The 24,205-nt window shown below is 51.7% G+C and overlaps 1 protein-coding gene across 1 annotated transcript; it reads left to right on the forward strand.

Moving 5' to 3' along the window:
- Nucleotides 1-1,334: 1,334 nt before the first annotated feature.
- LOC135185470 (uncharacterized) lies at nucleotides 1,335-22,185 on the forward strand. Its single transcript, XM_064162237.1, has 4 exons — nucleotides 1,335-5,976; nucleotides 14,739-14,796; nucleotides 16,648-19,410; nucleotides 21,958-22,185. The coding sequence occupies exons 1-4, from the start codon at nucleotides 3,458-3,460 to the stop codon at nucleotides 22,006-22,008; spliced, it is 5,391 nt and encodes a 1,796-aa protein (XP_064018307.1). The 5' UTR covers nucleotides 1,335-3,457; the 3' UTR covers nucleotides 22,009-22,185.
- The last annotated feature ends 2,020 nt before the right edge of the window (nucleotides 22,186-24,205 follow it).

The following is a 24,205-nucleotide window of genomic DNA, read 5'->3' on the forward strand; positions in this document are numbered from 1 at the left end:
TTCACTCATTAAAATATTCCAGTTAGCCTCAAACCACCCTAGAGTCTCTAATTGTGCTGCCTGCCTGACTTAGGGAGGACACTGGTAAGATGGGGAGAGATGGAGACTGATGAATGTTGTCTGATGAATGTTTTCACTGCTGTGTTGAGAATGGTGTTGTGGGAGAGTTGTGCTTCAGCCTGTTCTTAGCTTAACTCATTCAGATATGTGCACACACAGGCCAAACCCTACTCAGCAGTGCACCTCTGCTTTTCCCTGGTGCAAATTCTCCCACCGAGTTGACATCATCACTGAGGTTTTGTTTCAGTATGGTTCTCTCACAGACTAAGATGTCTGTGGACAGCAATCACCACCACCAATCACTAATCACTGAAGTTCTAAAGCATAGCTCTGTTGCTTCCCTCTGAGACTCATGAAAAGCCAGAAAACATTCAGAGTGAAGTTCAGGCAGCTGGGAAGAGTCTGTGAGGCACTGGGTGGCTTTGCAGTCTTCCATTTGTGCTGTTTGTGAGGGAGGGTGAGGACTTGTGAAGGCCTGGTTCATCTTCAGGTGGGGGTTTGGATGTGGGACTTGATGTTGGGCTGGAGCAGTCTCAGGTACTGTGACAGCAGTCCTGTGAGTGACTGAAGCATGCCTGGGCACCTGTCATGGCAATTGGACCCAGAATGGGGAAATTCTTGGCTGTGGGAAATGCAGATGCTGGGTAGAACATGGCCTGTGTCACTGGGGAAGAACTGCAGAATGTCCACTTAGCTGGAGATGCTTCTTCCTCTTGTGTAGGCTAGAGCATGCCAGTAGGACAGCTCAAGGAGAGGTTCAACACACAGCAGTGCTTGCATGGGATCCTACCAGGGCCTTCAGAATTTCTGCATATCCTTGTGCCCTGTTGTTCTGTTCCTGTGTGTCAACACAGGGGAATGGGATCCTTTGGTTTTCTTCTCTCCTCTTACCAAACAACTCCTATCCTTTCATGTTTTCCTGTCTTCCATTTGGCAATGTGTTGGCAACAGAGGATGAGATGTAGGTCGTGGAATTTTAGCAGCTGTTTGCTTGCAGACATTGCAATGATTTGCCATCAGTGTGGGGTTGGATTTTCCAATGTCCTGAGCTGAGGTTGACGTTGACAGAATGTTCTTTGCTTTTGGATATCTCTCCCAGCTTCCCTGTAATAGAAGTAAGTGAGCAGTGAGCACTGTTTAGTGTTTTCAAGGCTTTTCCAGAATGTAGTCTTGTGTTCAGGTTCTCCAGAAATCTCTGACAACGTTGAGGGCAAATGTCCCTTAAACCCAGTTATCATATCCTGAAAATATTTCTTTCTCTGAAGAAGCAACAACCAGAGATGCTACAGGTAAGTCAGTGGTGATTATGGAAGATGTGCTTTGAGAGAGAGATGTACTTTTGTTTCTATTCAGTAGTATCTGCATGTTGGACTGAGCCAATGTTGCCTGGATTTAAATGCCTTTAAGTTTGGAGCAGCAATGCACCACTGCCTGCCCCTCTTAATTTCCTGCCACCTTGGGCATAGTGAGAGCAGATGGCAGCCAGCATGGATAGAAGACACACCCCAGTGTGATTCTGGGAGTCGATGGGCTGCACAGCAAAGGGATGTTCTCAGTACCATGGTGTTACCCTTGTGGAGATTGTTTGACTGTCTGGTAGTTGTATCATTTCACTTTGAGGTAATAAATTCCCTGGATATTGAGGTTCCTGCTGTGTTGTCTTGGCAGAGTGGTTTTGCCTGAAAAAGAAAGCAAGAGCTTGGCTTTAGGCAGGCACATGAAAATGAGGTTGGAGGGGGTGAAATGTATGAAGAATGTTTGGGAAGTGTGGTGCTGCTGTGCTTTCTCATCCTTCCTGGAGGGTTCTTGTGCTGGTCTCTGATGAGTTCCAGTTCCCCTGCATTGTTTGGGCTCTTTAGAGCTTTTTTTTATCAGACATCCAAGCACACAGTCCTTGGGCTTGTGTTTCCTAGGGTGATGGATTGTGTTCTGATGTAGCAGAGCTATTCTTTGCCTTGCTCTGTTATTTGCTGAGTCCATTGGAATGGTGAGAAGTCTGGCGCTCTTGCAGGAGAGGAGGTGCAGAATCACGGACTGGAGCAAAGCACTATCTGAAAGGGATGGAAGGTGATAGGGTGGAAGAATTAGACCTGTGGCCGAGGGGCATATCTGTCCTCCATGGTGAGCGTGGTGTAGACATCTTAAAGATTGGTAATAGAAAAGTCAACAGAAGATACAAGGATGGAAGTGAAAGAGAAGGGAAGACAGGAGAAAAAGGAAGATGAAAGAAGAAGAGCGGAATGGAGAAAGTGTAAGTCAGAACTATTTGAGGAAGAAAGAAAAGGAGCAAGAAAGACAGAAGGAACAGGAAAGAAGGTGGAGATGTTAGTGGAGATCACTAACAGCCAGCAACATTATATTGACCTGACAAATAGAGCAGAGGTCAATATGTTGATGGATGCTGTGTAAGGCTTGATGAAAAATGACGAGGAAGATGAATGAGCTCTGGTCCTTGAAGGGGTGTTCATGCTCATGCATGGTGTAGATATATAGAAAACATTTTTTTGTGCAGGGGGAAAAGGAAAGAGAAGAGAAAGATCAGAATTGAAAGATGCAGAAAGGTGGAAAGAGAAAACAGAATGGTAGAAGGGAGAGAAGAAGAGAAGGAAATAAGGTATGGATGGAAAATGCAAGGAAGGAAGAGAAAATAGGAAAAAGACAGGAAAAGGACCACATCACATCTGGATGCTGGACACACTTCGTCCTTGCAAGACACCGCTTTGGTTAGAGACCAGCTCTCCGGCGATGAGGTCCTGTACTTAGCGATGATGGCTCCAACTTCTACAGTACTCAGGAGGACTGCGGAGCTGAAAGCAGAGCTACAGCGACAGTGATGGAAATTGAAAAGGGAAGCACAAGCAAGGCCAGACAGAAGAAGAAACAAAGGAAGAAGGAAGAGAACAAAGAAGAAAGATAAGAAACCATATAGAAGATGATGCATATCAAAATAGAAACATAAACATTAGGAAAGAGAAAGGAAGAATGCAAGAAAAGGGGGAAATGAGAGAGAGAGATGAAGGAAAAGGAAACAAGAAGAAAGAGAAAGAAAGGAAGAAGAAAGAAGGGAAGAAATCTGTTGTGGAGAAAAAAATCGAGATAAGAAGGAAAAATAGAGAAGGGGGGGAGGTGAAGGCTGAAGGCGAGGAGAATTTCCTAGCTGAGATGCTCTGGTCCGGAGACGCGCTCGGTGTCGGTCAATGTCCAATGCGGCGGAGCAGCACACGGTGTCGCTGCAGGCTCGGAAAAGACGCCGGAGCGGCTCGGCGGCTCCGCCCCGGTGCAGCAGAAACCACGGCTGGAAGCGACGGGGGGGGAGCGGGGCGGCGCCGGGCCGAGAAGGCAGCAGAGCCGGTGCTGGCTGAAGGCAGCGGGGACCCGTGCGGGACCGCGAGCAGAGATGAGTTTTCGTTGGGGTGCTGCGGTGCATCTGCTGGTGCTGGTGCGGACCTGGACGCTGGTGGCGGGGCAGGTGCGGTACTCGGTGCCGGAGGAAGCCAAGGTCGGGACGGTGGTGGGGCGGCTGTCGCAGGAGCTGGGTGTGGGCGATGCGGAGGCGCGGCGGCTGCGTGTGGTGTGGCAGGGCCGGCGGGCGGGCGTGGAGGTGAGCGGGGCGAGCGGGGCGCTGGTGGTGAGCTCGCGTGTGGACCGGGAGGAGCTGTGCGGGAAGAGCGCTCCCTGCTCGCTGCGCCTGGAGCTGCTGCAGGAGCGGCCGCTGCGCGTCTTCCATGTGGAGCTGGAGGTGACCGACATTAACGACAACGCCCCGCTCTTCCCCGCCGCGCGGAAAAACATCAGTTTATCGGAGAACTCCCCACCCGGTTCCCGTTTCCCTCTGGAGGGCGCCTCGGATGCAGATATCGGAGCGAACGCGCAGCTCTCCTACACGCTCAGCCCCAGCGATCAGTTTACGCTGGATGTTAAATCTCCCGGTGAAAATAGGAAATCTTTGTTTCTGGTCCTCTTGAACGCTCTGGACCGGGAGACGGTGCCAGTGCACCGATTGGTGCTGACGGCAAGTGACGAGGGCCGACCATCCCTAACGGGAACGATGGAGCTGCTGATCTCGGTGCTGGATGTGAACGACAACATCCCACAGTTCAACCAGTCGGTGTACAAAGTGAAATTACCCGAAGATGCCTTGGAGGGGACGCTGGTGTTGCGAGTGAACGCCACAGATCCGGACTTGGGAGCATACGGAGATGTGGTTTACGAAATTGATAATATTGTTCCTGCCTCGAGTTCTGATCCATTCAGCATCGATGCGAACAGCGGCGAGATCAGACTGACAGGCGCCCTGGATTATGAGGCAGTTACTTTCTACGAGCTAAACATTAAAGCCAAAGATAAGGGATTGCCTCCGCTGTTGGGTCACTGCAGCGTGGAGCTGGAGGTGCTGGACGTGAACGACAACGCGCCCGAGGTGTGGGTGACGTCGCTGTCGGTGCCGGTGTCGGAGGACGCGTCGGTGGGGACGGTGGTGGCGCTGCTGAGCGTGTCGGACCGCGACTCGGGGGCGAACGGGCGAGTGCAGTGCTCGGTGTGGCCGTCGTGGCCGTTCGTTCTGGAGTCGAGGTTCCCGGGCTCGTTCTCGCTGGTGCTGCGGGAGGCGCTGGACCGGGAGCGGGTGCGGGAGTACGAGGTGGAGGTGCGTGCGGAGGACGGCGGGAAGCCGCCGCTGCGTGCGAGGCGCGTTGTGCGTGTGCCGGTGTGTGACGTGAACGACAACGCGCCGGCGTTCTCGCAGGCCGTGTACACGGTGCTGGTGCGGGAGAACAACGCGGCGGGCGCGGAGGTGGCGCGGGTGTGGGCGCGGGACCCGGACGAGGCGGAGAACGGTCGCGTGAGGTACTCGCTGTGGGAGGGCGGCGCTGGAGGTGCGTCGGTGGCGGCGGTGGGATGGCGCCCGGCGTCGAGCTACGTGTCGGTGGATGGGGAGAGCGGGCGCGTGTGGGCGGTGCAGGCGCTGGACTACGAGGAGCTGCAGGTGCTGCAGTTCGAGGTGCGCGCGGTGGACGCGGGGGAGCCTGCGCTGGTGGGCAACGCGACGGTGCAGCTGTTCGTGGTGGACGAGAACGACAACGCTCCGGTGCTGCTGCCGGCCGCGGGCGGTGCTCCGGGGCTCGATCCGTTTCTCGGGTCGTCAGTAGAGGAGGTGCCGGTGCCGAACTCGGAGACGCTGTGGGCGTGGGCGGCGTGGGGCGCTGGGGCAGGTCAGGTGGTGGCGAAGATCCGTGCGGTGGACGCGGACTCGGGCTACAACGCGTGGCTGCGCTACGAGGTGTTGGAGCCGCGGGGGAAGGGCCCGTTCCGCGTGGGTGTGTACAGCGGCGAGGTGAGCACGGCGCGGGCGCTGGAGGAGGCGGACGGCCCGCGTCAGCGGCTGGTGATCGTGGTGCGGGACCACGGCGAGCCGCCGCGCTCGGCCACGGCCACGCTGAGCGTGTCTCTGGTGGAGGGCGGCGAGAAGGCGCTGTCGGGGTCGTCATCGTCGGTGCCGGGTGTGCTGTTGCCGGCGGAGAGCGGCGCAGCGGCGGGCATGGCCTCTGCGTCGACCAACGTGTGGCTGGTGGTGTCCATCTGCGCGGTGTCGAGCGTGTTCGTGCTGGCGCTGGTGCTGTACGGGGCGTCGCGCTGTGCTCCGCGGGCGGCCGTGCTGTCGGGGCCCGCCGCGGCGACGTTGGTGTGCGCCAGCGAAGTGGGCAGCTGGTCGTACTCGCAGCGCCAGAGCCGGAGCCTGTGCGTGGCGGATGGGGCGGGCAAGAGCGACCTGATGGTTTTCAGCCCCAACTTGCCGCCGCCGCCGCCGCCACCGTCTGTCCCCGCAGCCAAGGACACCTCTCAGGCGGAGCCTTCCTCTCTGCTGGACACGGTCAGTGCCCCTCCTTTTCTCGCTCTCCACCCAGCCTTCCTTCTTTAGTTGACCCCACAGCCTTATTCACCTCTTCCTGGCTCTATTCGTTTCACTTGGTGCTGAGCGCTGAAGTCCTGCGTGCGGTGGGTGCTTTGCGGGTTCCTTACGGTTTTGGTGACTACTTGTGTGTGTGTTTATTTCTCCTTTCATTTATCTTCTCGGCTCTTGTGTTGGTGTGAGAATGGGAAGTAAACCTGTTGTGGCAGCCTTATGCATTTAGCGGCTCACATCTGATGCTCTGATGGGTGTGAAGTTTTCTCCTGCAGAATGACGTCGTTGTGTGTGACTTTCGTCTCTTTCCATCTCGTTTCCTTCTTTCCTTGCGCCCACACTTTCCCCTGTGTCGCCGTTCTCGCTTCCCTCCGGGATTATGCTGCTGGGAGCCGGGGTGAGCCCCCAGGGATCTGCGGTCAGTGGGTGCTTAAGAGCCTTCGCTCCTGTCTTCTCCTTACCCGAACTCCTCGGCTGTTGCCGAGCCTGGGAAATAAAGATACTTTCACCTCAAGTAGACCTTATCATCTGCATTGAGTTTTTCTGCTGGGAGTGGGAATTGTCCTGTAGAACGAGTTAAATGCTGGTGTTACTGATGTGTGCCGTTTTAAGGCAGAGGAATGTGATGCAAGGTAGGTTTTAGAAACAGAAATTTGTGGAGATCTGCTCCCTATTTTGCTGTGTTTTTGAGTGATGTGACATAAGCTGACCTGTTTTAAGGTTCTTGCAATATTTGGATCCACAGCCCTGCAGGAAGGCACAGCAGTGTCATTTTTATGATAAATAACAAACAAAATCATAGACAGCCACTCAGGGAAAACAAAAAGATACAAATCACCTCCCCCACACAGACATTCTCCTACACAGTCAAAACAGTGCCACAGCCTTTGGATTGTTTTCTCACAGCGTAAAATCAGCACCATTAATATTCAGAGCTGTCTCGACACGAAGGAAGGGTTCTTATTTTTCTTCAACTGGTCTCTTAGTGATGGAAGGGTCAGCAAAAGCTGGAGTGAGCCTCGAGGTGGCCAAGGAAGCTGTGTCGGTTTATGGATGTGAATGCATCTGTGTCAGAGTAGGAACTGGTCATTTCCTGATGGGGATGGTGATTCTGAGCAGTAGGAAGACTTGTCTGTGGGTGCTGGATGCTTGGGAGTGCTTAAGTATGTTGATAGGAGACTTGCCTCTGCCTTCCTCTCCTTTACAGACCCTCTCAGCTCTTGCTTTTAGGGGAGTGGAGAGAAAGAAATCTGCTGCTGCACTCAAAAGCAGCTCACCTCCTCTGAGATTTTTCTCTGGTGGGTGCAAGTTGTTTTCCTGTTGAATGAAGTCGCTACTGGCTGCAGTGACAGGTGCCACAACATCTGCTTGCATTCAGTGGATGCTTCTCAGGTGCCACTTCACTTCTGCCTGTGCCTCCTTGCTAGGACCTGCCGCTTGTTTCCTTGTAGAAAGGTAAAATAACTTGTTTTTTTGCGGCTTGCTCTGTTGGTTACTGATAGCAGCTAATCATCGTCTGTACTAGGTGTGGGTTGTTCCCTCGTGGCGTGGCGTGCCTGCCGGCTGAGACAACATCACTTGTCGAAGTGCTTTTTCTTTTTTTCTTTTTTTTTTAATACTTTTTTTTTTTTTCCTTTACGGTCCCTCTGTTACTTTTCAGCGCCTCATTGCCCTTTGTCACAAGTGATCCTGCTGGTATCTATTGTGGAAAAATCTCTCCTGGCCCCCTGGCTACGCCTGCCCGAATTGGGTAGTTTGCGAGTGCTTAAGTATCTTATTGACGCCTTCGGCTCTGCCTGTGCTTTCTTGTCGGGGATTTTTGGTTCTTGTTTTGGTATGTGGGGAAATAAAGGGTCTGTCTCCCGCAGCAGCTGGAGTTTGGTGTGTGAGCCTTTTTCTCTCTGGAAACGAAATCACGACCGAATGTGGTGAGGGATGAGTCCAGAAGCTTTTTCTCTCTGGTGTGTGGCGTTTTTCTTGAGCCCAAGACACAGAAGCTGTACTGGTGACAACTCCCCAGGCACTTTTTGGTCGGCTATCAGGCTTTGTAAATGGTGACCGCGCTGATATTTGATGTGGTTTCTTGTGGAAAACTGTCCTGTTCCACTCTCAGTGTCTTTCACTAGGCACAGGATGTCACAATGCTTCAGTTTTCACTTGTCCTACCAGGGTCAGTATGAACATTAGGAAGACAACACAGACTCTTTTTTTTGTGTGTGTGTTGTAATGACATGCTAGAGGGAAGGGACACATCCAGAGAGACCTTGACAGCCTGGAGAGGTAGGCTCATATCAAACTCACGATGTTCAACAAAACCAAGTGCAGAATCCTGCATCTGGGTCAGGACAATCCCAAGCACCGATATAAACTGAGCAGTGGCTGGCTTGAGAGCAGCCCTGAGGAAAAGGATATGGGGGTGCTGGTGGATGAGAAGCTGGACATGGCAGTTGGTGCCATGGTCTAGCCTTGAGCTCTGTGATAAAGGGTTGGACTTGATGATCTATGAGGTCTCTTCCAACCTTGGTGATACTGTGAATACAAACTGCCAGTGTACACCTGCAGCCCAGAAAGCCAACCATATCCTGAGCTGTATCTAGAGGAGTGCGGTCAGTAGGTTGAGGGAGGTGATTCTCCACCTCTCACTGCTCTTGTGAGACCCCACCTGGAGTACTGTGTCCAATTCTGGAACCCCTGTTACAAGAAAGCTATGGACATGCTGCAACATGTCCAGAGAAAGCCCACAAGGATGATCAGAGGGATGGAGCTGCTCCCTTCTAAGGATAGGCTGAGAGTTGGGGTTGTGCAGTTTGGAGAAGAGAAGGCTCTAAGGAGACCTTATTGCAGCCTTCCAGTATCTGAAAGGGGCCTACAAGAAAGCAGGTGAGGGACTTCTTAGGGTATTGGGTAGTGATAAGGCTAGTGGGAATGGATCCAAGCTAGAGGAGAGTAGATTTAGATTAGATGTTAGGAGAAGTTCTTCACCGTAAAGGTGATGAGGCACTGGGGCAGGTTGCCCAGGGAGATGGTGGAAGCCCCATCCCTGGATGTTTGTAAAGGCCAGGCTGGATGTGGCTCTGGGCAACCTGATCTAGTAGAGGTTGTCCCTGCCCATGGCAGCGTGGTTGGAACTAGATCATCCCTGAGGTTCTTTCCAACTTTGACAATTCTGTGATTCTGTGATATTTATAATTACACAGCATCATGGCACAGGAGTGAGACCCAAGGTAGGCTTTAGAAACAGGAGTTTTCTTTCTTTCCTACCCTGGTTCCAGGATGTCAGTCCTGTCCAAATCAGTTTGAACTTTGCTGGCTTATTTTAATGCCTTTTTGTTATTTTGCCTCAGTAGCTGCATGGATCAGAGGATGTTAGGGCTTGGAAGGGACCCAAGGAGATCATCCAGTCCAACCCCCCTACCAGAGCAGGACAATCCTATCTAACACAGATCACAGAGGAACACATCCAGACAGGCCTGGAAAGGTTCCAGAGAAGGAGACTCCACAACCTCTGGTCAGCCTGTGCCAGGGCTCTGTGACCCTTCCAGGCAAGAAGTTCCCCCTTGTGTTCAGCTGGAACCTCCTGTGCTGCAATTTACACCCATTGCTCCTTGTCCCATCCCAGGAAGCAAGTGATAAGAGCCTGTCCTCTCCCTCCTGGCAGCCTTCAGATACTTATAAACATTTATCAAATCCCCTCTCAGTCTTCTCCAGACTAAGCAGCCCCAGGGCCCTCAGCCTCTCCTCATCAGCCATGCCCTCCAGTCCCCTCATCATCCATGTGGCTCTCCGCTGGACCCTCTCCAGCAGATCCCTGTCCCTCTTCATCTGGGGAGCCCAAAACTGAAGGCAGTATTCAAGATGAGATCTCACCAGGGCAGAGTAGAGGGAGAGGAGAACCTCCCTTGATCTGCTGGACACACTCTTCCTAATACACCCTAGGATCCCATTGGCCTCTTGGACCCCAGGGCACATTGCTGTGCCATGGGGAACTTTTTAGCCACCAGGACCCCCAGGTCCCTCTCCACAGGACTGCTCTCCAGCAGATCACCTCCCAGCCTGTACTGGTGGAGTTTATTATTCCTCTCCAGGTGCAGGACTCTGCACTTGTCCTTGTTGAGCCTCAGCTGGTTCCTCTGTGCCCAGCTCTCAGCCTGTCCAGGTCTCGCTGGATGGCTGCACACCTTTGGCTGTCTCAGCCAAGCCTCCCAGCTTGGTGTCAGCAGCAAACTTGCTGAGCAGACTCTGTCTGTCTATCTGTGCCCTCATCAGTGGCACTGATGAAGCTGTTGACCAGGACTGGCCCCAGCACGGATCCCTGGGGGACGCCACTGGTCACAACTCTTCAGCTGGACCTGGCACCATTGATCACCACCCTCTGAACTGTATCTTGCAACCAGTTCCTAACCCACCTCACTGCCTGCTCTTCCATGCCACACTTCCTCAGCTTGCTCACTAAAATGTCATGGGAGATGGTGTCAAAGGCCTTGCTAAGGCCAAGGCAGACTACATCCAATGCTCTCCCTGAATCTACCCATTCAGTTATGACATCATAAAATGCTCTCAGGTTAGCCAAGCAGGACTTCCCCTTGGTAAATCCATGCTGACTACTCCTGATAACCTTCTTCTTTTCCAAGTGCCTTGAGATGCCCTCCAGCAGGAGCTGCTCCATCATTTTCCAGGGCTGGAGGTGAGGCTGCTTGGTCTGTAGCTCCCTGGAACCTCTCTCTTGCCCTTTCTGAAGCCTGCAGTGCCATTGGCTCTGCTCCAGCCCTCAGGCACCTCTCCTGTCTGCCACCATTTGGCAAAGATGATGGAGAGTGGCAGAGTGACAACCTCAGGCAGTTCTCTCAGCACCCTTGGGTGTATCTCATCAGTGCCCAGGGACTTGTGGCTGTTCAATGTGTGTAACTGATCCCTAACCCAGTCTGCACTGACCAGTGGGGAGCATTCCCTCCTCCAGGCTTCCTCTCCTTCATCCAGAGTCTGGAGTCCATAGGGGAGTTCAGCCTTAGGTGTAAAGACTGAAGCACAGAAGGCATTCAGCAGCTCTGCCTTCTCTGCACCCTCAGTTATCAAGGTGGCCTCCTCGTTCAGCACTGCCTCCACACCTTCCCTCTGCTTCCTTTTTCTACTGATGTATTTGTAGAAGCTTTTCTTGTTCTGTTTTACTTCCTTTGCCAGCTTCAGTTCCAAGAGGGCTTTGGCTTTCCTTGTATTCACACAAGCCCTGACTACTTCCCTATAGTTAGGATACCAAGGACTTAGAAACCTTCATTTCATGAGGAACTATGTGGGAACCAAAACCTGCACTCTCCTACATAGTCAATAAAATCTGTTATAGGGCTGTGCCTGCCAGCATTTGAATTGTTCTCCTGTAGCATGAAACCAATGCTGTTGCCATTCAGAGCTGTGCTAATCACCTGTAGAAAGAGCAGAGTCTTCTAGACCCAGTGTTTGTGACCTAGACCCAGTGTTTGTGACCTAGACCCAGTGTTTGTGACCTAGACCCAGTGTTTGTGACCTAGACCCAGAGTCTGTGATAGCCTCTCTATGTTTTGTCATGGTGTTGTCATTGATGGAAGGGTCTGCAAAGGCTCGAGTGAACGTTGGAGGTGGGAAGAGAAGCAGCAATGTTGTGGGAGGCAGATGTGGCACTGGAACTGACCTGGAATTTGACCCTTTAGATTGGGAAGCTTTGTCTGAGGAGCTTGAAAACCTTGGGAAGCCCATGAGCTGTATCATGAGAAGATAAGTATTGGGTCTGATGTGTTTGCCTGGACAACCCCTGCCTTATGTGGGGAATGAAGGATGCCTAGAGGAAAGCATGAAGAGGATAAGCATGGAGTGTTCCTACCCATGATCACTTCCCAAGCTCTAAGATGTGTGGAGTTGGAGGCCTTTTGGGCCTTAAGATAATTTGTGACATTGAAATGCTCACAGTGTCTTTTGAGGCTATGAACAACGTCCAGCAGAGAGCATGTAGTGATCTGGGAGTCCCCTCCCTTAACCTCGAGATTCACCAGACTAACTCAGAGGGCTGGAAGCTAAGGTTGAAGCTCTGTTTTACAGCCTAGCACAAATTTACAGGCATATATACACAGATATGTACAACTATATACAATTACATGCAAGTTAAAAGTAATGCAGAGATTCAAAACCCCTCCCAAACAGCAGACCCACCCAGGGGGGCTTTGAACTAGGTCCCCTCCTTCTTCACGCCTCTTCCCTTATCTCAGAAGCCTTACATGCAGGGGTGAGGTGCAAAAAGCCAACAAGAGGTTGCAAGGAGAATGATTAGATTGAGTTACACAGATTCAAGCAGAGAAGAATTAGATCACAGGCTGTGAAAAGGAAACAGTGGTGATGTCTACTTCACTCATAGGCTTGCTGAGATGTATAAGAACAAGAACACAAACATACATAAGGGAATTGCTCTCTGGCTTTTGGGCTGTGTGCATTTTCTCTAACCTGCCATCTGCCTGACTAATCCTTCTGTCTAGCCCCCCTGGCCAACCTTCCAATCTCACCTTGAATGTAAGGCAAAGTCTGGGGTAAGGTAGAGGGGTGGGAAGAAGGTGGAAGGGTGGTTGGGAGCCCCTCCTGAACAGTCTGGTTTCTGGGAGGGCTGTTGAGTTTCTGTGTTACCTTTTAACTTGTATATTTCTGTCTCTAGCCATAGATATTGTAACTATCTGCTTGTTTCTTGTGCTAAGCTGTAAATATAAAGCTTCATTCAATTTCCAGAGCCTCTGAGTCTAGTCTGGGTGATTTTCCAAGGTGTGGGAGAGTGGGTAACACCCAAACCATCACAGACAGTTAACGTGGCAAGCAGCAACCAGTGCCTGACTGAGAAACTTTGTTATCATTTCTTGGGTTTATCTCTCTAAGCAAACCCAGTGGGTGACACAGACACCATTATTATTTTCTTTTCACAGCCAGTGATCTAATTTCACTCATTAAAATATTCCAGTTAGCCTCAAACCACCCTAGAGTCTCTAATTGTGCTGCCTGCCTGACTTAGGGAGGACACTGGTAAGATGGGGAGAGGTGGAGACTGATGAATGTTGTCTGATGAATGTTTTCACTGCTGTGTTGAGAATGGTGTTGTGGGAGAGTTGTGCTTCAGCCTGTTCTTACACTTAACTCATTCAGATATGTGCACACACAGGCCAAACCCTACTCAGCAGTGCACCTCTGCTTTTCCCTGGTGCAAATTCTCCCACTGAGTTGACATCATCACTGAGGTTTTGTTTCAGTATGGTTCTCTCACAGACTAAGATGTCTGTGGACAGCAATCACCACCACCAATCACTAATCACTGAAGTTCTAAAGCATAGCTCTGTTGCTTCCCTCTGAGACTCATGAAAAGCCAGAAAACATTCAGAGTGAAGTTCAGGCAGCTGGGAAGAGTCTGTGAGGCACTGGGTGGCTTTGCAGTCTTCCATTTGTGCTGTTTGTGAGGGAGGGTGAGGACTTGTGAAGGCCTGGTTCATCTTCAGGTGGGGGTTTGGATGCTGGACTTGATGTTGGGCTGGAGCAGTCTCAGGTACTGTGACAGCAGTCCTGTGAGTGACTGAAGCATGCCTGGGCATCTGTCATGGCAATTGGACCCAGAATGGGGAATTTCTTGGCTGTGGGAAATGCAGATGCTGGGTGGAACATGGCCTGTGTCACTGGGGAAGAACTGCAGAATGTCCACTTAGCTGGAGATGCTTCTTCCTCTTGTGTAGGCTAGAGCATGCCAGTAGGACAGCTCAAGGAGAGGTTCAACACACAGCAGTGCTTGCATGAGATCCTACCAGGGTGTCTTGGGTTCAAATGCAGGTTCCCAGAGACTCTTATAAATTTGGTAGACCCAATGACAATTTATAGAATTTATAGAGTGCCCTCCCCTCTTCCCCCTCCTTTCCCCAAAAGACAGGGAGAGAGATAAAGGTAGGGACACCCAAATAAATCAATCTCACTCGATTTGGAAGTTAAAAAGGAAAAGTTTAACAATAACTTAGAAAAGGGTATTGGAGGTAGGGGAGTTTACAAAGGATAAGGAAGGGAAAACAGCAAAATACAAAACAGGGATGGATACAACCCGAGTAGTGTGATGGTGTCTCTGCCTTGTGGCTGCCACGTGTTGTGCTGGTATGCAGTATCAGTGTGTGTGTGATCATGAACGCAGGAAGAGAGAAAGAGGGAGAGACAGGGAGGTCCTGTCTCTTTTATACCACAGGAAGTGGGGGGAGTGGGCTAACCATCACCTGGAGTGTGGCCCACCCCTGAGGAGGGGCCAAGACCCCTAGAGTCAGGTTCAGGGTCACTCCCCCAGGAGTGTTAACCCTATACACAGGGCCTTCAGAATTTCTGCATATCCTTGTGCCCTGTTGTTCTGTTCCTGTGTGTCAACACAGGGGAATGGGATCCTTTGGTTTTCTTCTCTCCTCTTAGCAAACAAGTCCTGTCCTTTCATGTTTTCCTGTCTTCCATTTGGCAGTGTGTTGGCAACAGAGGATGAGATGTAGGTCGTGGAATTTTAGCAGCTGTTTGCTTGCACACATTGGAATGATTTGCCATCAGTGTGGGGTTGGATTTTCCAATGTCCTGAGCTGAGGTTGACGTTGACAGAATGTTCTTTGCTATCGGATATCTCCCCCAGCTTCCCTGTAATAGTAGTAAGTGAGCAGTGAGCACTGTTTAGTGTTTTCAAGGCTTTTCCAGAATGTAGTCTTGTGTTCAGGTTCTCCAGAAATCTCTGACAAAGTTGAGGGCAAATGTCCCTTAAACCCAGTTATCATATCCTGAAAATATTTCTTTCTCTGAAGAAGCAACAACCAGAGATGCTACAGGTAAGTCAGTGGTGATTATGGATGATGTGCTTTGAGAGAGAGATGTACTTTTGTTTCTATTCAGTAGTATCTGCATGTTGGACTGAGCCAGTGTTGCCTGGATTTAAATGCCTTTAAGTTTGGAGCAGCAATGCACCACTGCCTGCCCCTCTTAATTTCCTGCCACCTTGGGCATAGTGAGAGCAGATGGCAGCCAGCATGGATAGAAGACACACCCCAGTGTGATTCTGGGAGTCGATGGGCTGCACAGCAAAGGGAGGTTCTCAGTACCATGGTGTTACCCTTGTGGAGATTGTTTGACTGTCTGGTAGTTGGATCATTTCACTTCGAGGTAATAAATTCCCTGGATATTGAGGTTCCTGCTGTGTTGTCTTGGCAGAGTGGTTTTGCCTGAAAAAGAAAGCAAGAGCTTGGCTTTAGGCAGGCACATGAAAATGAGGTTGGAGGGGGTGAAATGTATGAAGAACGTTTGGGAGGTGTGGTGCTGCTGTGCTTTCTCATCCTTCCTGGAGCGTTCTTGTGCTGGTCTCTGATGAGTTCCAGTTCCCCTGCATTGTTTGGACTCTTTAGAGCTTTTTTTTTTTTTATCAGACATCCAAGCACACAGTCCTTGAGCTTGTGTTTCCTAGGGTGATGGATTGTGTTCTGATGTAGCAGAGCTATTCTTTGCCTTGCTCTGTTATTTGCTGAGTCCATTGGAATGGTGAGAAGTCTGGTGCTCTTGCAGGAGAGGAGGTGCAGAATCACGGACTGGAGCAAAGCACTATCTGAAAGGGATGGAAGGTGATAGGGTGGAAGAATTAGACCGGTGGCCGAGGGGCATATCTGTCCTCCATGGTGAGGGTGGTGTAGGCATGTTAAAGATTGGTAACAGAAATCAACAGAAGATACAAGGATGGAAGTGAAAGAGAAAGGGAGACAAGGAGGAGACAGGAGAAAAAGGAAGATGAAAGAAGAAGAGCGGAATGGAGAAAGTGTAAGTCAGAACTATCTGAGGAAGAAAGAAAAGGAGCAAGAAAGACAGAAGGAACAGGAAAGAAGGTGGAGATGTTAGTGGAGATCACTAACAGCCAGCAACATTATATTGACCTGACAAATAGAGCAGAGGTCAATATGTTGATGGATGCTGTGTAAGGCTTGATGAAAAATGACGAGGAAGATGAATGAGCTCTGGTCCTTGAAGGGGTGTTCATGCTCATGCTCCACCATGAGGGTGGTGTAGATATATAGAAAACATTTTTTTGTGCAGGGGGAAAAGGAAAGAGAAGAGAAAGATCAGAATTGAAAGATGCAGAAAGGTGGAAAGAGAAAACAGAATGGTAGAAGGGAGAGAAGAAGAGAAGGAAATAAGGTATGGATGTAAAATGCAAGGAAGGAAGAGAAAATAGGAGAAAGACAGGAAAAGGACCACATCACATCTGGATGCTGGACGCACTTGATCCTTGCAAGACACCGCTTTGGTTAGAGACCAACGCTCTGGCGGTGAGGTCCTGTACTTATCGATGATGGCTCCAATTTCTACAGTACTCAGGAGGACTGCGGAGCTGAAAGCAGAGCTACAGCGACAGTGATGGAATTTGAAAAGGGAAGCACAAGCAAGGCCAGACAGAAGAAGAAACAAAGGAAGAAGGAAGAGAACAAAGAAGAAAGATAAGAAACCATATAGAAGATGATGCATATCAAAATAGAGAACATAAACATTAGGAAAGAGAAAGGAAGAATGCGAGAAAAGGGGGAAATGAGAGAGAGAGATGAAGGAAAAGGAAACAAGAAGAACGAGAAAGAAAGGAAGAAGAAAGAAGGGAAGAAATCTGTTGTGGAGAATAAAAACGAGATAAGAAGGAAAAATAGAGAAGGGGGGGGAAGGTAAAGGCTGAAGGCGAGGAGAATTTCCTAGCTGAGATGCTCTGGTCCGGAGACGCGCTCGGTGTCGGTCAATGTCCAATGCGGCGGAGCAGCACACGGTGTCGCTGCAGGCTCGGAAAAGACATCGGAGCGGCTCGGCGGCTCCGCCCCGGTGCGGCAGAGACCACGGCTGGCAGCGACGGTGGGGGGGAAGCGGGGCGGCGCCGGGCCGAGAAGGCAGCAGAGCCGGTGCTGGCGGAAAGCAGCGGGGACCAGTGCAGACCGCGAGCAGAGATGAGTTTTTGTTGGGGTGCTGCGGTGCATCTGCTGGTGCTGGTGCGGACCTGGTCGCTGGTGGCGGGGCAGGTGCGGTACTCGGTGCCGGAGGAAGCCAAGGTCGGGACGGTGGTGGGGCGTCTGGCGCAGGAGCTGGGTGTGGGCGATGCGGAGGCGCGGCGGCTGCGTGTGGTGTGGCAGGGCCGGCGGGCGGGCGTGGAGGTGAGCGGGGCGAGCGGGGCGCTGGTGGTGAGCTCGCGTGTGGACCGGGAGGAGCTGTGCGGGAAGAGCGCTCCCTGCTCGCTGCGCCTGGAGCTGCTGCAGGAGCGGCCGCTGCGCGTCTTCCATGTGGAGCTGGAGGTGACCGACATTAACGACAACGCCCCGCTCTTCCCCGCCGCGCGGAAAAACATCAGCATGGCGGAGTTAACCACGGTACCGGGTACTCGTTTCCCGCTGGAGGGCGCCTCGGATGCAGATATCGGAGCGAACGCGCAGCTCTCCTACACGCTCAGCCCCAGCGAGCACTTTACCCTGGATGTTAAATCTCCTGATGAGAACAGGAAATCTTTGTTTCTGGTCGTCTTGAAAGCTCTGGACCGGGAGACGGTGCCAGTGCACCGATTGGTGCTGACGGCAAGTGACGAGGGCCGACCATCCCTAACGGGAACGATGGAGTTGCTGATCTCGGTGCTGGATGTGAACGACAACATCCCACAGTTCAACCAGTCGGTGTACAAAGTGAAATTACCCGAAGATGCCTTGGAGGGGACGCTGGTGTTGCGAGTGAACGCCACAGATCCGGACTTGGGAGCATACGGAGATGTGGTTTACGAAATTGATAATATTGTTCCTGCCTCGAGTTCTGATCCGTTCAGCATCGATGCGAACAGCGGCGAGATCAGACTGACAGGCGCCCTGGATTATGAGGCAGTTACTTTCTACGAGCTAAACATTAAAGCGAAAGATAAGGGATTGCCTCCGCTGTCCGGTCACTGCAGCGTGGAGCTGGAGGTGCTGGACGTGAACGACAACGCGCCCGAGGTGTGGGTGACGTCGCTGTCGGTGCCGGTGTCGGAGGACGCGTCGGTGGGGACGGTGGTGGCGCTGCTGAGCGTGTCGGACCGCGACTCGGGGGCGAACGGGCGAGTGCAGTGCTCGGTGTGGCCGTCGTGGCCGTTCGCTCTGGAGTCGAGGTTCCCGGGCTCGTTCTCGCTGGTGCTGCGGGAGGCGCTGGACCGGGAGCGGGTGCGGGAGTACGAGGTGGAGGTGCGTGCGGAGGACGGCGGGAAGCCGCCGCTGCGTGCGAGGCGCGTTGTGCGTGTGCCGGTGTGTGACGTGAACGACAACGCGCCGGCGTTCTCGCAGGCCGTGTACACGGTGCTGGTGCGGGAGAACAACGCGGCGGGCGCGGAGGTGGCGCGGGTGTGGGCGCGGGACCCGGACGAGGCGGAGAACGGTCGCGTGCGGTACTCGCTGTGGGAGGGCGGCGCTGGAGGTGCGTCGGTGGCGGCGGTGGGGTGGCGCCCGGCGTCGAGCTACGTGTCGGTGGATGGGGAGAGCGGGCGCGTGTGGGCGGTGCAGGCGCTGGACTACGAGGAGCTGCAGGTGCTGCAGTTCGAGGTGCGCGCGGTGGACGCGGGGGAGCCTGCGCTGGTGGGCAACGCGACGGTGCAGCTGTTCGTGGTGGACGAGAACGACAACGCTCCGGTGCTGCTGCCGGCCGCGGGCGGTGCTCCGGGGCTCGATCCGTTTCTCGGGTCGCCAGTAGAGGAGGTGCCGGGCGCGAACTCGGAGACGCTGTGGGCGTGGGCGGCGTGGGGCGCTGGGGCAGGTCAGGTGGTGGCGAAGATCCGTGCGGTGGACGCGGACTCGGGCTACAACGCGTGGCTGCGCTATGAGGTGTTGGAGCCGCGGGGGAAGGGCCCGTTCCGCGTGGGTGTGTACAGCGGCGAGGTGAGCACGGCGCGGGCGCTGGAGGAGGCGGACGGCCCGCGTCAGCGGCTGGTGATCGTGGTGCGGGACCACGGCGAGCCGCCGCGCTCGGCCACGGCCACGCTGAGCGTGTCTCTGGTGGAGGGCAGTGAGAAGGCGCTGGCAGTGGCGGGGTCGTCATCGTCGGTGCCGGGTGTGCTGTTGCCGTCGGAGGGCGGCGCAGCGTCGGGCATGGCTTCTGCGTCGACCAACGTGTGGCTGGTGGTGTCCATCTGCGCGGTGTCGAGCGTGTTCGTGCTGGCGCTGGTGCTGTACGGGGCGTCGCGCTGTGCTCCGCGGGCGGCCGTGCTGTCGGGGCCCGCCGCGGCGACGCTGGTGTGCGCCAGCGAAGTAGGCAGCTGGTCGTACTCGCAGCGCCAGAGCCGGAGCCTGTGCGTGGCGGATGGGGCGGGCAAGAGCGACCTGATGGTTTTCAGCCCCAACTTGCCGCCGCCGCCACCGTCTGTCCCCGCAGCCAAGGACACCTCTCAGGCGGAGCCTTCCTCTCTGCTGGACACGGTCAGTGCCCCTCCTTTTCTCGCTCTCCACCTAGCCTTCCTTCTTTAGTTGACCCCACAGCCTTATCCACCTCTCCCTGGCTCTATCCGTTTCACGTGGTACTGAGCGCTGAAGTCCTGCGTGCGGTGGGTGCTTTGCGGGTTCATTTTCGTTTTGGTGACTACTTGTGTGTGTGTTTATTCCTCCTTTCATTTACCTTCTCAGCTCTTGTTTTGATGTGAGAATGGGAAATAAACCTGTTGTGGCAGCCTTAAGCATTTAGCGGTTCATATCTGATGCTCTCATGGGTGTGAATGTTTCTCCTATGGAACGACGTCATTATCTGTGGCCTTCGTCTCTTTCCATCTCGTTTCCTTCTTTCCTTGCGCCCACACTTTCCCCTGTGTCGCCGTTCTCGCTTCCCTCCGGGATTATGCTGCTGGGAGCCGGGGTGAGCCCCCAGGGATCTGCGGTCAGTGGGTGCTTAAGAGCCTTCGCTCCTGTCTTCTCCTTACCCGAACTCCTCGGCTCTTGCCGAGCCTGGGAAATAAAGATACTTTCACCTCAAGTAGACGTTATCATCTGCATTGAGTTTTTCTGCTGCGAGTGGGAATTGTCCTGTAGAACGAGTTAAATGCTGGTGTTACTGATGTGTGCCGTTTTAAGGCAGAGGAATGTGATGCAAGGTAGGTTTTAGAAACAGAAATTTGTGGAGATCTGCTCCCTATTTTGCTGTGTTTTTGAGTGATGTGACATAAGCTGACCTGTTTTAAGGTTCTTGCAATATTTGGATCCACAGCCCTGCAGGAAGGCACAGCAGTGTCATTTTTATGATAAATAACAAACAAAATCATAGACAGCCACTCAGGGAAAACAAAAAGAACCAAATCACCTCCCCCACACAGACATTCTCCTACACGGTCAAAACAATGCCACAGCCTTTGGATTGTTTTCTCACAGCGTAAAATCAGCACCATTAATATTCAGAGCTGTCTCGACACGAAGGAAGGGTTCTTATTTTTCTTCAACTGGTCTCTTAGTGATGGAAGGGTCAGCAAAAGCTGGAGTGAGCCTCGAGGTGGCCAAGGAAGCTGTGTCGGTTTATGGATGTGAATGCATCTGTGTCACTGAGTAGGAACTGGTCATTTCCTGATGGGGATGGTGATTCTGAGCAGTAGGAAGACTTGTCTGTGGGTGCTGGATGCTTGGGAGTGCTCAAGTATGTTGATGGGAGATTTGCCTCTGCCTTTCTCTCCTTTACAGACCCTCTCAGCTCTTGCTTTTAGGGGAGTGGCGAGAAAGAAATCTGCTGCTGCACTCAAAAGCAGCTCCCCTCCTCCTCTGAGATTTGCTCTGGTGGGTGCAAGTTGTTTTCCTGTTGAATGAAGTCGCTACTGGCTGCAGTGACAGGTGCCACAACATCTGCTTTGCAGACCATCTTCTGTGTGTATGTGTGTGGCATTTCCAGCTGATCTATGCTAAGGGAGTGAGAGCTATGCAAGCTGTGATTGTGACAATCCTACAGGCACTATTTAGTGTGATATTATTACCGCTGCTGGCTGGTGACTGCTGGTAACAGCTGTGGGTTCCTATCAAATAATCTAATTGCAGCTAGTAGAACAAAGTGTTCGTGCAGAAGACTGTTACACAGCAAGGCAGGTATAAGATGTTGGAATCTTTGTTTTCCTCTTTGCACCATATCCCAGGTTTTGATCTGTTGTTGGCAGACAAGTAATGTGATGCAATGCTGGTCTGCTTTGGTGTTCTTCTGACACTTGGATCAGCAATCACATGCTTAGAGAAATCTTCCTTTGCAGCAGGTCACTCATCAGTCTTTGACTCATTCTGTCACAGCATGAAATCAGTGCTATTGCCCTTCAGATCTGTCCTGGCATCACCGTTGTTCCCAGGTCTGTCACATTTCCACCTGAGGTAGCAGAAGAGTTGCCAGATGTGGTGGGTTGGTATGATATGAAGAGTGAACTTGAGCAGTAGGAAGATTTATCTGAAAGACCTGGAAATCCTTGGGAAGACAATGGGCTATATCCTAAGGCAGTAATGAGAGATGAAGTCCTTGTCATAAAAACGGACATCCTACACTGGGGGATGGATGTTGCATCAAGGAAAGAATGAGGCTGGATGGAAACATTGTTTTCCTTCCCAGGGTCCTTACCCAGGGTCTGAGGTGTTTGAAACAGAAGATCCTCTTAAAACAGTTACACAGTTCTGAAATGCCCACCATCCCTTTTGAGGTTATGAAGATGTCCCCAACAGGGACAATCCCTTTTGCTGCTGTCTGCTGGATGTATGAAATGTGTAAGTTACAGGTAGTGAGGTGCAGACTGCTGAATGTTGTCTGATGAAACTCTTGCTTTGGGCAAGGTGTTGTAAGACAGTAGTGCCTCAGTTGGTGTCTTCCTGTAGCGGTGGACATCCACTGTAGCTTCTACAGCCATTGATGCTACTGTGGTGATTCCTCGCTCTGCTTCGGGAAGGATTTACAAGGACACCAATTAAGTGGGTATAATTTGGGGGCTCTCAATGCTCCCTCTTTCTACTCTTTCACAGGTGATCTTGGTAGACTTGGTGTGTCCTGTTGTCATGCATGGCTCTTCCTGACGTACACACCAAACCCTGCACAGCAGCCCAGCAGCCCAGCTCTGGTTTTCTCTGGTACAGATTCTCCTACTCAGTTGATACCGTGAGAGGACTTCTGCTTCAGCATTTGTGCTAGCTTGAGCCTAGCTGGGATATTTTTGTGAGAGAAATTAGGTTACAGGTTGTGAAAAGGAAACAATGTCTCATAGGCTTGCTGAGATGTATAAGAACAAGAACACAAACATACATAAGGGAGTTGCTCTCTGGCTTTTGGGCTGCCTGCATTTTCTCTAACCTGCCATCTACCTGACTAATCCTGATTCCTAATTCCCCTGGCCAACCCTCCAAACTCCCCTTCAATATAAGGCAAAATATGGAGCAAGTTAGAGGGGTGGGAAGAAGGTGGAAGGGTGGTTGGGAGCCCCTCCTGGGGACTCTGGTTTCTGGGAGGGCTGCTGTGTTTCCGTATTACCTTTTAACTTGTATATTTCTGTCTCTAGCCATAGATATTGTAACTATCTGCTTGTTTCTTGTGCTAAGCTGTAAATATAAAGCTTCATTTAATTTCTAGAGCCTCTGAGTCTAGTCTGGGTGATTTTTCTTAACTGTGGAGGGGCGAGTAGCACCCAAACCATCACAGCATTTGGTGTGGTCTTCTTGAAGAGTATAATTTGTGTGGACTGCAATCAGAACTACCACAGCTCTCATCACAAACTATTGAAGAACTGTGTCATGCAGCTCTGTAGTGCTTTTACCTGCAATGGCTGAAAAAGCACAAAGCATTCATGGTGAAGTTCAGACACCCAGGAAGAGCCTGTCTCATGCTGTGTGGCTTTGCCTCTCTCCATATGTTCTTTGTGTTGACTGTGAGGAGAGATGAGGATGCGCAAAGGCCTGGGTGATGCTGAGAGTGGGGTTTAGAGCGGAACAAATTTGTTCATGGAACAAATCTGAGTATTTTGGCAGTGATTTTGTGGCACTGAGTAGGCCCTGAGTATGTGTCATAGGGTGGGTGACTTTTGGGCGAGGAAGAGCATTGCCCCAGGGAAATGAAGGTGCCAGGTCAAACAGGTTCTGTGCCACGGGGGAAGAACTGTGGAACATTAGCTTAGCTGTGGAGATGCCATTTGCCGTGGTGTGGAATAGAAGATGCCAGCAGAAAACCTTAGGGGGCAGCCTGGTGCACAGGGCTTCTCTCTCAGGATTTCCAGACGTTCTGCATACCCTCCCAGGGTTGTTCTCTGTGGTGTTACCACCTTTGAAGATATCTGCCAGACATGTGTTTAATTGTTTTTTACATGGAGTGGTGGTCAAAGAGAAGCTTTTCCAGATTTGGATCATGCTACCAGCCTTCTCTCTGTGTCTCCTCAGTCATGCCTCTGACCTTAGTCTTGCTAGACAGGGGAAGAATTGCTCTCTATATTCAAGACGTTTGCAAACGTGTCCTTTCAGCAACTTGAAATGGGATCCTTTGGGTTTCTGCTCTTCCCCAAAACTCCCATTCATTTGTTTCTTTCCCATTGGCCACGTGTTGGTAACTCTCAATGAGACTGAGACAGTGGAAGATTTAGAGCTGCCAGCTTGTAGATTTTGGGGCAGTTCCACCAGTATGTGGGAAGGGTTTTTCCTCTCTCCCTAGCTGAGGCTGATGTTGGAAGAACATTGTTGGCTTTCAGGTCTCCCTTCTGCTTCCCTCGTGTTTGAAGTGCATGTGAGGGCACTGCACAGAGTTTTCATCACTTGTGGAGAACACAATTTTATTTCTCCAGCATACCCTAAAATTGCTGATAAAGTGAAGGGACAGTGTCCCTTAAAGGAAATTCCTCTAAACATGTCTTTTTCTGAAAGTGACACCAGCAATGCTACAAGGTAAGTCCATCAATAAAGAGGATGAATTGGAGAGACAGCAGCACTTTCGTTCCTGCTGACATGTGAAATCTCCAGCTGTGGAGTGGCAAAGCAGCACTGCCCTGCTCTCATTCCTTTCCTGCTGCTTCCAGGCAGAGTTTGAGCAGGTGGCAGCAAGGACAGATAGAGGAGAGACCACAGTGTGGCTCTTGGGGCAGATACACTTGGTTTCAAGAGGGTATTCGAGTGAAAAGGATGTGCATTATTGTTGTGGGGTTTGGGTCTATGACAAACAAATCATGCTATCGAGTGAGAGATGTTCCATGGGAACAGAAGCCTTTGGCTATGGAGGTTCTTACTGTTCTTCTGC

This window comes from Pogoniulus pusillus, chromosome 22 (genome assembly GCF_015220805.1).
Source record: "Pogoniulus pusillus isolate bPogPus1 chromosome 22, bPogPus1.pri, whole genome shotgun sequence".
NCBI lineage: Eukaryota > Metazoa > Chordata > Aves > Piciformes > Lybiidae > Pogoniulus > Pogoniulus pusillus.

Excerpts from the sequence above, each read along its gene's own strand:
- LOC135185470 (XM_064162237.1), top strand. The coding sequence starts at position 3,458 with ATGAGTTTTCGTTGGGGTGCTGCGGTGCATCTGCTGGTGCTGGTGCGG. Across the intron at positions 5,977-14,738 it reads CACCCAGCCTTCCTTCTTTA|TTATCATATCCTGAAAATAT; the intron begins GTTGACCCCACA and ends CCTTAAACCCAG. Across the intron at positions 14,797-16,647 it reads AACAACCAGAGATGCTACAG|AGAAGGGGGGGGAAGGTAAA; the intron begins GTAAGTCAGTGG and ends AAGGAAAAATAG.